We start from the raw sequence: 12,436 nt of genomic DNA on the forward strand, positions 1-12,436 counted from the left end.
GTTGAAGGTAAAGCAGATCTCTGTGCATGCACCTACAGGAGTACAGAGTGTGATTCAACAATTCTTGCATTTGGAGCACGACAATACAATACACATTGATTCGGGGAGTAATGGATCAGTAAAATGGCTTCTGGTGTCACAGATTCAAAACAAGTAAGACTGGTAGAGATACCAAATTAAATTCTTACTTGAGAAGTTTGATGTTACACATGATTAGCTCTTTCCAATTGACAAAAATCATAGCGACCTCTTTTTCAGTCAGCAGCTCGGACTCCATTAAGGGTTTCTGAAAAGTCTAAAAGTACAAAAAGTGGCATAAAAAGAAATTGCAGTTAGGTCACATATGCTAGGTGTTCACCAAATGGACTCTACAATTACTCAAAGAATCAAAGCAACAACTTTTTTGAAGAATTATCGTAATGATGTGTTAAATAACTAAAATCATGTTTATTCAAGGTAGACATCCAAACCATCAAAAGAGGCCAGTCAGCTCTCTGCCTGCTCCTCATCTCTCCCCATCAACATTCTACGTTATCATCATATTCTCTTATGACATTCGAAGATGTCACATATCTTCTTTCTTTTAAACACAGAAACAAACAGTACAATAATGAAGATATAACTCCAACATCCTGCTCCCTGCTCGATCCCGTCCAGCTGATGTTTGGGGACCATTACAATGTTACCTGCTGCAATACCCAGGAGCCCTGACGGAGGATGCTCCCCCTCCGGCCCATGACGACACTACTTCTGGTGCTCTTGACGCACATCCTGTGCAAGGTGACGGATGAACTGTTGCAGAACTGTGGGGGTGAGGGTTGTGTTCCCATGTCCCCTGGCTTCCCCTTCTCCCTGGGCAGCCACTCTGATCCCTCTTCCACGATCCCCATGCCAGGTTGATTGGTTTGCAGGCCTGTTACACGTGATATATGGGTAGCGGTCACGCCTTGGGTGAGGTATAATGCATGGGGGAGCTCCACCCGCGGGCTCCCCACGTCTACATTGAACGCTTAACTTGTGTATTGCTCTGCTGCCAGCTGTTCATGCCCCCGGTCCCTGCGCCAAGACTCATGCTACTTTATGTGTTGCTGTTCACGTGCCCCCCGGACACGCAATAGATGTGCTGCTGTGATGATTTCGAACTTGAAATGCCACTGAATATCGCTTATGGTTATTGTATGATTGTAATGTTTTGGTAAAAATTCAATAAACAAAGTTTAAAAAAAATAAAGATATAACTCCAACAGAAAAATACATGGTATCACAATCATGAAAACAATTAGATAAGTCATTGAGAGATCATGAATAAGCAAATTAAATCAGTGTAGCACATAATCATCAAGATAACTAGGCTTGCAAATGTTTTTTTTTTGTTTTCTGTATCCGCTGGCGGAACTGGCCGCTCTTAATATTGGCAGGAACCGCTCTCACAGCAGTTCCTGTCAATGTATTAAAGGTTTGACTGGCGTCTCTGTCAATGTGACAGTACAGTCCATCAAACATTTGACATGTTTTTGTATTTCATTTTCAAAAACGAATGTCCCACACACCATAGGAGTTATCTTCCATGGTGTGGGTGTCACTTTGCTGTTTTCACTGGGTAAGACATCTTCTCAATGGTACTAACTAAATGTGGCTTTAGATAACCGCCTTTACCAGTTAACAAATGGCCCGAGGATTCAACTTGTCTTCGACTAAATTTGCACTTTTCTTTTCAAGTGTAAAACCGTACTCATTCAGTCTTAAAAACAAGTTACGTACCGTCAGTAACACTGTTTCTGGTAGAGACTCGCTCTAGCTTCAGATTCCTCACCCTAGAATATTTACCAGACAGCAGACTGGATCAAGAAGAACATGTTACTAACCTTTGGTAATGCTCTTTCTGATAGAATTTCTCTCTAACCACAGGTTCCACATATTAAATTACTCCTCAGCAGCCAGACTGTCGCCAAAGACTTTCTCAGCAATATTCCCACACACCGCTAAAAGTCACTGTACAAATCTACACTGGGTTCGTACTGCCCCAGAAGTGACAAGAGTGGAGTCACATAGAAGAGCCTCCCTGGTGTGCTGATGTCATTTTCTTGCTTGACTATTTCCATGCCCTCAGACGTGGAGAGTGAAACCATTGTTGGTACCAGTGTGCTGATTTCCCACTTGGGACCTTTTTACATGTTAAAAAGAGTCCACTGTAGAGAAGGGTAGGTGGGAAGGTGGTGAGGTATCTGTGGTTAGGTGGAGCATCCACCAGAAGAAGAGTTATGGAAGGTAAGTAACATGCTCTCCTGATGATACTTTTAATTGCGGATTCCTCTACTTAGAATATAAATCAAAACCCAGAGGAATTGGCTTTCAGAGGCTGATTCTTGGCCAGTGCATTCTAGATTTTAACGCAGAAGACTATCCAACCAGAAAGGATTTTCTTCTGCCCTGCCTAGCCTTTCTCTGCCCAGGAGAACCACAGAAAAATCTGATTGTCCATCTGATGGTCCTTGGTGTGAGCAACTCAAATGCTTAGAGGTCTTTTGGGGTCCAGGTTGTTAAAGCCTCTCATTCTCTTTTGAGTGGTGCGGAAGGGAGAAGAACACTGGCAGGGTAATGGATTACCAGACATGAAAGAGAGTCATGAGTTTAGGCAAGAAGGCCGTCCAAGTCCTCCACACCAGTTTGTCTGGAAAAACGGCTGTGTAGGGAAACTGCACTGAGACTGCCTACAGTTCACTTATGTAATGAGCTGACATGAATGCAATGAGGAAGAAAGACTTTACAGGCAGACAATGCAACAAGCAGCTGCACATCAGCTGCTTGGGCATACACATGAAAAATGTCAAGACAACATAAAGGCTCCACTGTGGCATCAAGGATGACTTGGGCCCAATCACTCTTGATCATTTTCAGAACATGAGGCAGGAGAGCCGGGGCGGGAGGCATACAGGAGTCCTGTGTTCCTTTCCAGCTGGAATGAAATTGCCAGCAAGCCCCTTTGTGGAAACTCCAAAGCACAAAATCTTTGATTCTGTGTATTCTTGACAGTGACGAAAAGTTCTACTCAGGGTTCTTCCCATTGTCAGAATTTAGTCTGTGCCTCCTCCCGATGTAGACGTCATTTGTTTTCCACCATATGTTGCCAACTGAGCTCTTCCACTTTAGCATTCAAGGATCTCGCTCAAGGACAGAATCAGCTTTTTTACCAAAAAGGCGTGAGCCATCAAAGGGCATATCAGTGAGAGAAACTTGCAGGTCTCCTAGAAATAATGTGGAACTCATCCACGAGTGTCGGTGCAGCACAACACTAGTGCAAACCATCCTCCACAAACAGTTGGCAGTGTCTAGGCAGGCACAAATCACATACTTGTCAGCATCCTGTCCATCATGGATTGTTGGGCTGGAGAGGTACTAGGGTGATCCGGGGCCACCAGCAAGATCGTGCCGGCTAAGGCCCAGAAAACAGACTGCATCGACTGATCTCAGTACCAGGCTGAACGATGAGAACATTTGTTTTCAAAAGGTCTCAATCCTCCTGTACTCCATTTTGGGAGGCGTCATGGGTAAAGAACTGGGATTAACCTTACGGGTAGATATGTGCTCTCTGAAGTAGGATGCATAGTGAGAAATTTTGAGTGGCCAGTTGCCGGTCTGTGACGCCTGGCCATCTGTCTATTTACTGGTCAGCAGGAAGATGGTTTTGAACAAGTGTCCATCAAAGTATCTGTGACGGCTTTATTGAAGGGGGAAAGGGCTCAGAAGTGTCAGGACCTGTCTGTACAATTTCTGTGAGAACATTACTTTTGACTCAATAGAGAATGACGGTAAATCCAGATCCTCAGCTGCCAGTTGATCCACAACCGCAAATGACACTCTCTCTTCCGTAGGTGGTCTTATCCAACCATGCATCAGGGGAGGTATCCAATTCACTGGCCTCTTGAAAAACCATATAACATTTGTCATCATTATAATGAGAGGGAAGCTCACCATCCTCAAGCCCACCAGCACCCTCTCCCACTCATGGTGTACCTTGTTCAGAATCAGAGCCAAAAAGATAAAGCAGTCTCTGTTAGCATGCCTGCCCTGAAGTAGGGATCAGTGCAGTATTAGGCTGTATAACGACCGGTGATGCTTTCGTCATTTTGTAGCGTGAAACAGTCAAGGTCCAGCTAAAGTCAGTTAGATGTCAGAAATCAGAATCATGTATTCCGGCTGCATGGATTAGTGGCAACCCGGTGAGGTCCAAGTGCCAGAATAGGCATCTATACTAAAGTTGATTCTGAACCCAGAATGGGTTCCAAGAAGTCAGTCAGCGCCGGAAAGGCCCTGCAATTGGTAACCTGACTGGAGGCACCTGCAGATGCTTGATGTACAAAGGTGCAACAGAGTTTGCCAGGAAAGCGCTGAAAATCTCTAGCAAGGCTTCAATTTGCTGTGGTGTCACCAATAGCCTAGGTAATTTGGGACACATCTGGATCAGCTGAAGAACTGCCTCTGGGACCTCAGAGGAGTCCGACTAACATCGTGATGCCCATGTGCTCTCTTCTTGGATAAGGAGTGGTGGGATGGACCTGAGTCCCATTTCACTTTTTTATGTTTTCTCTTCACTTAGGACTTACAAGAGGATTTTCACCACAAGGTGAGCCCCTTGTCACAACGGCCCAGGAAGTTCGACCAGACCCGTGCCTGAGGCGGGACTTCGCAAAGGTTCCGACTTCTGATGTTTGGCAACACACAACGTTGCACTTTGCTCCCGGATAAATTTACTATGCATAAGGGTGCACTTGGCGCACAACTATAAGTTTTGTTTCGAGCTTAGACACCAGAGATACGCGTCATGCAAGCTTGTCACCAACATCTGTTTTCTGTAACCATGGCATGGCTCGAAGCCAGTCATTTTAAGAGAAGGCATTGTTCCCTGGATGAGACCACATTAATTGAACTATTTATCTAATTCATATTAATTCCTACACATTGAATTATGAATGTGTAATAACTGTCTGGCACAGGCTAAAGAAATTATATGACTGTGATTTAAAAATGTCATGAAATCAACATGAGGACCAAAGTCCACATGTTGACCACATCCAAAATTAAGTAAATAATGTATGGTTAGTGAGGGTCCTTCATTTATACAAGTATATGAAGATCCCTACCGACCCTATACTGAATAGAGTCTATCCCTAATTAACTGAACACAATGTGCAAGGGAGTCACAACATTTAGCAAGAATGATGCCTGTTAGAAATTGGATTTTTGGTCGGCTAAGGCATGTGCCAAAGTCGGGCAGAAACCACCACTCTAGTCAGGATAAGGGAGTTACACTCCAAAAATAACCCCTGCTCACCCGCTAGGTAGCTTGGCACGAGCAGTCAAGCTTATTTTAGAGGCAGTGTGTAAAGCATTTGCACCTAACCAACAGTAATGCAGTGTAAGCACTACAAAAGGACACCACACCAGTTAAGAAAAATATCCAATATTTTTATATATTTAAGACAAGACTAAAAACTTTTTTTAAAAATCCACAATACAGTACTTAAAAATCTTCAATTATCAAAATATGCTTGAAAAATAGTTCATGATGTCGATAGCTCCGTCCGGTCGTGAGCAAACAAATCCAAACAGTTCTGGCTGACCGTGGCATCGCAGGCCAGCTATGGTGTCAGGAAGACCCACAAACAGTACCTTTTAGAAATGCAGGGCGTCGGCGACCTCTCGTTGAGCTTCCGAAAGCACAGCGTCCGCAGGCGTTGGTTCCAGAGGTCGGTTCAGGAGTCGTCAGGGCCCTTGAAGTCACACGCGTTGCAGGTCGAACTCCCCTTTGTTGAAGTCAGGAGCGCTGGCATCCGCAGGCGTCGGGTGCTGCGGTGCGAAGTGCAGCGTGCTGTGCCCTAAGATCATGGTGCGAGCAGCAGCTTGGTGGCGGCGTCAGATGGCGGCGTCCGTGAGACCAAGGTTACGGTGCGAAGTGAATGCGGTGCTCGTCGTGGTGCTGGCAGGTCGTGGTGCAAGCAGCAGCATCGTCGTTGCCAAAGCGCTGGTGTCAGCTGACAAACTGGATTCGGTGGCAACGGCAGGCCAAGGCTGCGGTGCGGGATGAGGGGGGTGCGTCGTGTAACTTTACGAGCGGTGCCCTCGAACCATGGTGCAAGCAGCGGCGTCGATTTCGGCATGGAGCGGCGTCTTCGGAGATATCAAGGCGTCGTCGTGAAGTGAGGCGGTGCGGAGTGCGGTGCCCACAGGTCGCAGTGCGAGCAGCGGCTTGGTGGCGGTGTCAGCAGGCGTCGTCGGTGAGACGAGGGTCGCGGTGCGGCATTGCGGCGGTGCCCTCAGGACACGTAGTCGGCAGCGGCGTCGTAGACGTCATTGGGTTGCTTTTTCTTCTGTTACAGCACAAAACACACAGTCCCCAGTGCTGAGGGCAGAAGAGCTTGACGTCTTTGCTGTCCCTGAGACTTCTTGAACAGGGGGCAAGCTCTACCTCAAGCCCTTGGAGAAACTCACAAAGTAGATTGCAGAAAGTTCAGTCCAGTCCTTTCACTGCCCAAGGCAGAAGCAGCCACTGCAGGCCAACACAGCAAAGCACACATCAAAGTGGTAGTTCCTCCTAACAGCTTCTCCAGCTCTTCTTCTTGGCAGTCTTCTTGGTTCTAAAGAGTTTTAAAGTTCAGGGGTCTGGGCCCCAATATTTATATCCCAAAGTCCTTTGATCTCTTAGGCAGAGAGTGTCTGTGCCCAGCCAGAACCAGTTCCGCCTTCTCTGGTGTGACTTCCTGGCAGGTGGTGGGGACGGCATTGTCAGAGGCAGACCAGACCCTTTGAGGTGCAAGGAAATCTCCTTCCCTTCCCCCATTGCAGCCCAGGTCTATTCAGCCCTTTCCTGACCCACCTAGACTATCTGGAGCTACTCCTGCTCCCCAGCCTTCTGTCATCCAAAACCCAGACAGGCAATCCACATTTCGTAGGGGCACACGGGATGACTTAGCAAGAAAATACCTACTTTGTAAAAGTGGTATTTTCAAACACAGAATGTAAAAATCACCTTCACTAAAAGATGCATTGTTAGATTCTGAGTTCAAGCATACTAAACTTTATTTTCTTACCTAACTTCGTGGGCCAGTTATGTTTATAAGATATTATAAACAAACATCCCATTCTGTCCTATGGGGAACAGGTAGCCTTGCAGTAGCGAAAAATGAAATGGGCCGTAATTCGCTACCAGGACATGCCACACACACCAGGGCATGTCCTACCTTTCACATACACTGCACCAGGCCCACAGGGGTACCTTGGGCCTAGCTTAAGGGTGGCAGACATGTAAGAAAAGGGAAGGTGAGGGACTGGCAAGTGTGGGCACTTGCCAGTTGACATGGAGGTACCAGACCGCACACGGGCTCGGCGATGGCAGGCCAGAGTTACCTTTTAGGGGCCGTTTGTGTGGATGGCACAATCCAGTGCTGCAGCCCTAAGTTGGCAGGGTATGCCAAGACGTGGGTCTCTTGCTCACTTTGCCACTGGACTCAAGCTAGCCTGGCTGATGAGGGCTGTTAGCCCAAAACCGGTCCTAGGATGCTTGTTTCCGATCCAGGGAAGACCTGGTTTGGCAGTTCGGGCTGGACTCTTCCCATGAGGCACAGGGTCAAGCCTGATTTGCATATAGCTGTATGTGAACTGGGGTGGCAAAGTGAGCTAAAGAATGATGATGGATTCAACCCAGATCTGTGACAGGGGGTGAGTGTTTGAAAAGTTTCAGCACTCCGTCCATCATCTCCTTGTGTTTGCTTTGCAGCCCACCAACGGCATTTGATTTACAGGCCCTGGCACACACAGTGTACTTTAGTAGGGACTGACACATAAATCAAACAGGCCAATCATGGAAACACCAATCCATAACACATTGTACCACAGGAGGACTTGCACTTTACCACTGATCAGCAGTGAGAAATGTGCGCAGAAACACTAAGCCAGCGGAGTCGAAACCGGGAGGTCAGAAGGCAAAAAAGTCATGGAAAACACGCCAAAAGATGCCAAGTCTAACACATGTCCCCCCAGCTGAAAGTAGGGAGAACTACTCGTTGTCTTGGGAGTTCTCTTCACTAAGGTGGAAGAACCTGGACAGAGCATCTGCATTGGCATGTTCTGTACCAGGACGGTGTTCCACCGTAAAGTCCATTCCCTGTAGGGAGATGGACCACCTCAGCAGTTTTGGATTCTCACCTCTCATTTGCATCAACCATCTGAGGGGCCTGTGGTCTGTGGTCTGTCTGAACCCGGAAGTGAGTTCCAAGCAGGTATGGCCTCAGCTTCTTCAGTGCCCAGACCACAGCGAAAGCTTCCCTTTCTATGGCACTCCACCTCTGTTCCCTGGGGAGTAGTCTCTGGTCCCACTCCATGTTCTGAAGCATCAGTCTGCACGACAAATTCCTTGGAGAAGTCGGGTGCCTTGAGCATGGGTGCTGTGCACATGGCGGCCTTCAGGGCATCAAAAGCCTTCTGGCAGGACCTAGTCCACATCACCTTCTTGGGATGCTTACTAAAACGTCAGCTCTGTTAAGGGGGCAACAATGGTGCCATACCCCTTAACAAACCCAGTCAATCCTATGAAGGCCCTCACCTCTGTCTGGGTCTTAGGGGCTCTCAAGCCAGAATGGTATCAATCTTGGGTTGTAGGGGTGCCACCTGGCCACTTCCTACCTGGTGTCCCAAGTACACCACCGAACCCTGCCCGATCTAGCACTTACTGGCCTTGATCGTGAGGCCTGCCCTCTGCAGCGCCTTCAAGACTTCACTGAGGTGCTGCAAGTGTTCTTCCCAGCTGAAATTGAACACTGCGGTGTCATCAAGGTAGGCAGCACTGAAATCCTCCAGCCAACACCTGGTTGACCAACCTCTGAAAGGTGGCAGGGGCTTCTTCAACCCAAAGGGCATCACCCGGAACTGGTAATGTCCTTCTGGGGTTAAAAACGCTGACCTCTCCTTGGCCCCATAGGTTAAGGCAATCTGCCAGTACCCAGACGTTAAATCAAACATGCTGAGGAACTTGGCAGCTCCCTACCGATCAATGAGCTCATCAGCTCTGGGGATGGGGTGTGCGTCAGTCCTGGTGACGGCATTGAGCCCACGGTAGTCCACGCAAAACCGCAGTTCTGGAGTGGCATCGGGTGCAGCAGCCTTCGGGACCAAGACCACTGGGCTGGCCCAAGGACTGTTGGAAGGCTCGATCACTCCTAACGCCAACATCTTAGAGACCTCCTCTTTAATGCTGGCCTTGACCCGGTCAGTCAACCTGTAAATCTTGTGCTTCACAGGAGGGCTGTCACCGGTGTCCATAGGTACACCAGTGAGTGACACCTGGGATCAGAGAGAACAGTGGGGCAAACCGTCCCAACAACTGGTGACAATCGCTCTGCTGTTCTGGGCTCAGTATAGGGGAGAGGATCACACCTTCCACTCCCATCGTGCTCCTTGGTAGACAGAAGGTCAGGGAGAGGTTCACTCTCCTCTTCTGTCCCATCATCTGTCACCAAGAGCATGCTCACTTCGGACCTCTCAAAGTGGGATTGGAGGTGGTTCACGTGGAGGACCCTCAAAGGATTCCAGGGAGCCCGCAAATCTACCAGGTAGGTGACATCACTTGTGCGCTCCACCACCTCAAATGGCCCAGTCCACTTGTCCTGCAAGGCACACGGTTCCACTGGGGCAATGACCCACACTTTTTGCCCAGGTTGAAATTCGACCAGAATGGCATTTTGGTCATACCACTTCTTCATTTCTTCCTGGCTTGCTTCCAGGTTCACCTGAGCGAGTTTCCTGAAGCGGGAAATCTGGTTTCTGAAAGCCAGCATGTAACAAACACGTCCTGGGGAGTTTTTTCTGGGAGCTGCCTCCCAGCCTTCCTTCACCAAACTCAGAGGTCCTCTCACAGGGTGACCATACAGAAGCTCAAAGGGACTGAACCTAAGAGACTTCTGTGGTACCTCCCTGTACACAAAGAGAAGGCACGGAAAGAGGACGTCCCACTTACGCCTCATGGGTTCTTTTAGACCCTTAATCATGCCCTTCAAGGTCTGGTTGAATCTCTCCACCAGAAAGTTAACTTGTGGGTGGTAAAGGGGTGGTGAACTTGTAGGTCATACCACACTCCTTCCACATGGATGTTATATACTTGGATATGAAATTGGTCCCCCTGTCAGAAACCACCTCTCTGGGGAACCCTACTCAGGAAAAGATCCCCATTAACGCCCGGCACACCACTGGCGCTGTCGTTGTCCTGAGAGGGCTGGGTACCGGGTGCCATGGTCCACAAAGACCAGAATGTACCGGTTGCCCATGGCTCTCTTGGGATCCAGTGGCCCCACAATGTCCATCCCTACCCTTTCAAAGGGCGTACCCACCACTGGAAAAGGTTAGAGAAGAGCTTTGATCTTCCTCACACTCTTACCACTTGCCTGGCAAGTTGGGCAAGAGCTACAATGTCCATCTGACTGCCTACGCATTTGGGGCCAGAAGAAGTGGGTGACAAGCCTGTCAAAGGTCTTGTCCTGTCCCAAATGTCCTGCCAAAGGCACGTCATGAGCCAGACCCAGTAGGAAGGTCCTGAAGCGCTGGGGTACCACCCGCACACGGGCTGACCCAGGCTCAGCGGCCTTAGGCTCACTGTACAGGAGATCATTCTCCCAGTAGATCCAATGTGATACGGATTGATCACCAGCTGCTTGGGCTGCAGCCTGCCGCCGCAGATCCTCCATGGAAGGGCACGCCTCCTGCTCCTCGCAGAATTCCTCCCTGATGGGACCCCTTTCTTGCTGTCAATGGGTCAGTTCAGAGATGTTCCCCAGTTCATCTACTTGTTCCCCTGTAGACCACAGGGCGTCCCCATCGAGAGGTCCGCCTCATCCCAGACCGTGGGAACGTCAGGGGCCAGTTTCCCACGCCCCTTGCCCCTTCTCTTGGCAGGGACTTTTGCCACTGTTTCAGGCTCCAAGTCCTCTTGATCACTCTGTCTGGCCCCCACTGACCGAGTGGACATGCATACCCACTCTGGCAACCCAAGCATCTCCAAAAGAGACTTGAGCTCAACATCCTTCCATAAGGACTGCTCCAGGTCGTTACCTAGCAGACACTCTACAGGCATGGAAGTGCTCACAACCACCCTCAAGGGACATGAGACCCCCCCCAAATCGAAGGGAACCTGAGCTACCAGACACTGGTGCTCTGAACTGTCCACAGCAATTACTTGGTGGAATACCCTGGGGACTACCTGCTTCTCAGAGACCAGGTGACACCTGACTGATGTCACACTACCTCCAGTATCTCCGAGAGCCTCTACCCTTTTCCCATTGATGGTCACCCAGGTGCTGTATTTCTTTGTGTTAGGGTGATCCTGGTTTCCTGGGACCCTAGTGAGACGAGGGTCATTTCTACGGGATCCCCACTCTCCTGTGGGTACTCTTCCTCCCCAAGCGCTACGGTAGCCAAAACCTTGGACTGCCCACCGGTGGGTGGCTGTGCCCCCTTAAAGCACTTGGGATCCCCCTTCATGTGGCCCACCTGGTCACATGAGAAACACTTGCAGGGACCGATCTCAGCAGGCTTTCCTGAAGAGACCCCTTGCTTCTTATCTCTGGGGGGGATGGGAACCTTTACCCTGGGTGTTAGTTTGGGGCCCTTTAGATAACTCCTGTGTTTTACCCTTGTCCCCCCCACTTTTCTGCTGGGGACCCTTCCCACCTTCGGCTGAGTCTCCCCCAAACGCTTTCTTGTGGACGCGGTTACTCACCCAGCGGTTCGCCTCCATAGCAAGCTTCCTGGGGTCAGTCAGCTTACTATTGACTAGGTGCTGGCGCAGATCTGAAAAACAGACTAGACAAGTGCTCCCATGCAATCAAATTGTAGAGCCCCTGAAAATCTGTCACATTACTGCCCTTCACCCAGCCATCCAGTGACCTGCAAAACATATCTACACATTCCAACCAAGTGTTGGCATCAGACTTCTTACTGGACCTGAACTGATACCTGTATTTTTCAGGAGTGAGACCATATCTAGTGAGAAGGGCCTCCATGTCAGCATAGGTGAGGTTAAACCTCTTACCCAAAGCTACTAAAGTATCCCATGCTTCATCTGGAATCCGGCCACAATCCCGCTCCCCAATTCTCCTCAGGGACCCCATTCATGTGTATCGCTGCCTCGTCACCCTGAAACCACCTTTGTATGTCGTCCCCCTTCTTGAATCCCTTGCCTACATTCATAGGGATGTGTACGATTCTGTCTGCCTGTCTTAACGAGTTGCTGCCACCATCTGAGCTGGCTCTATTCTTCAGCTCTAGCTCCTCAAAACTTCGCTCATAATCTAAGATCATCTTCCTTTCCTCCATGGCTATTCTTTTTTTCTTCCCTTTCACTTTCTATCCTGAGTTTCTCCAACTCGAACTTCCTTGCTTCCCGCCTGTT

The 12,436-nt window shown here is 49.0% G+C and overlaps 1 protein-coding gene across 6 annotated transcripts in view; it reads right to left on the minus strand.

The window, feature by feature from the left end:
• ITSN1 (intersectin 1) overlaps nucleotides 1–12,436 on the minus strand; it is a 1,732,490-nt gene that overhangs the window by 154,306 nt on the left and 1,565,748 nt on the right. For all 6 annotated transcript variants that reach the window (XM_085621357.1, XM_085621360.1, XM_085621358.1 and 3 more), the window contains one exon: nucleotides 189–295. In XM_085621357.1, coding sequence (XP_085477483.1) covers nucleotides 189–295 — 107 coding nt within the window. The remainder of the gene's footprint in view (nucleotides 1–188; nucleotides 296–12,436) is intronic.

The sequence above is a fragment of the Triturus cristatus genome, chromosome 8, assembly GCF_964204655.1.
Source record: "Triturus cristatus chromosome 8, aTriCri1.1, whole genome shotgun sequence".
In the NCBI taxonomy this organism is placed as follows: Eukaryota; Metazoa; Chordata; class Amphibia; order Caudata; family Salamandridae; genus Triturus; species Triturus cristatus.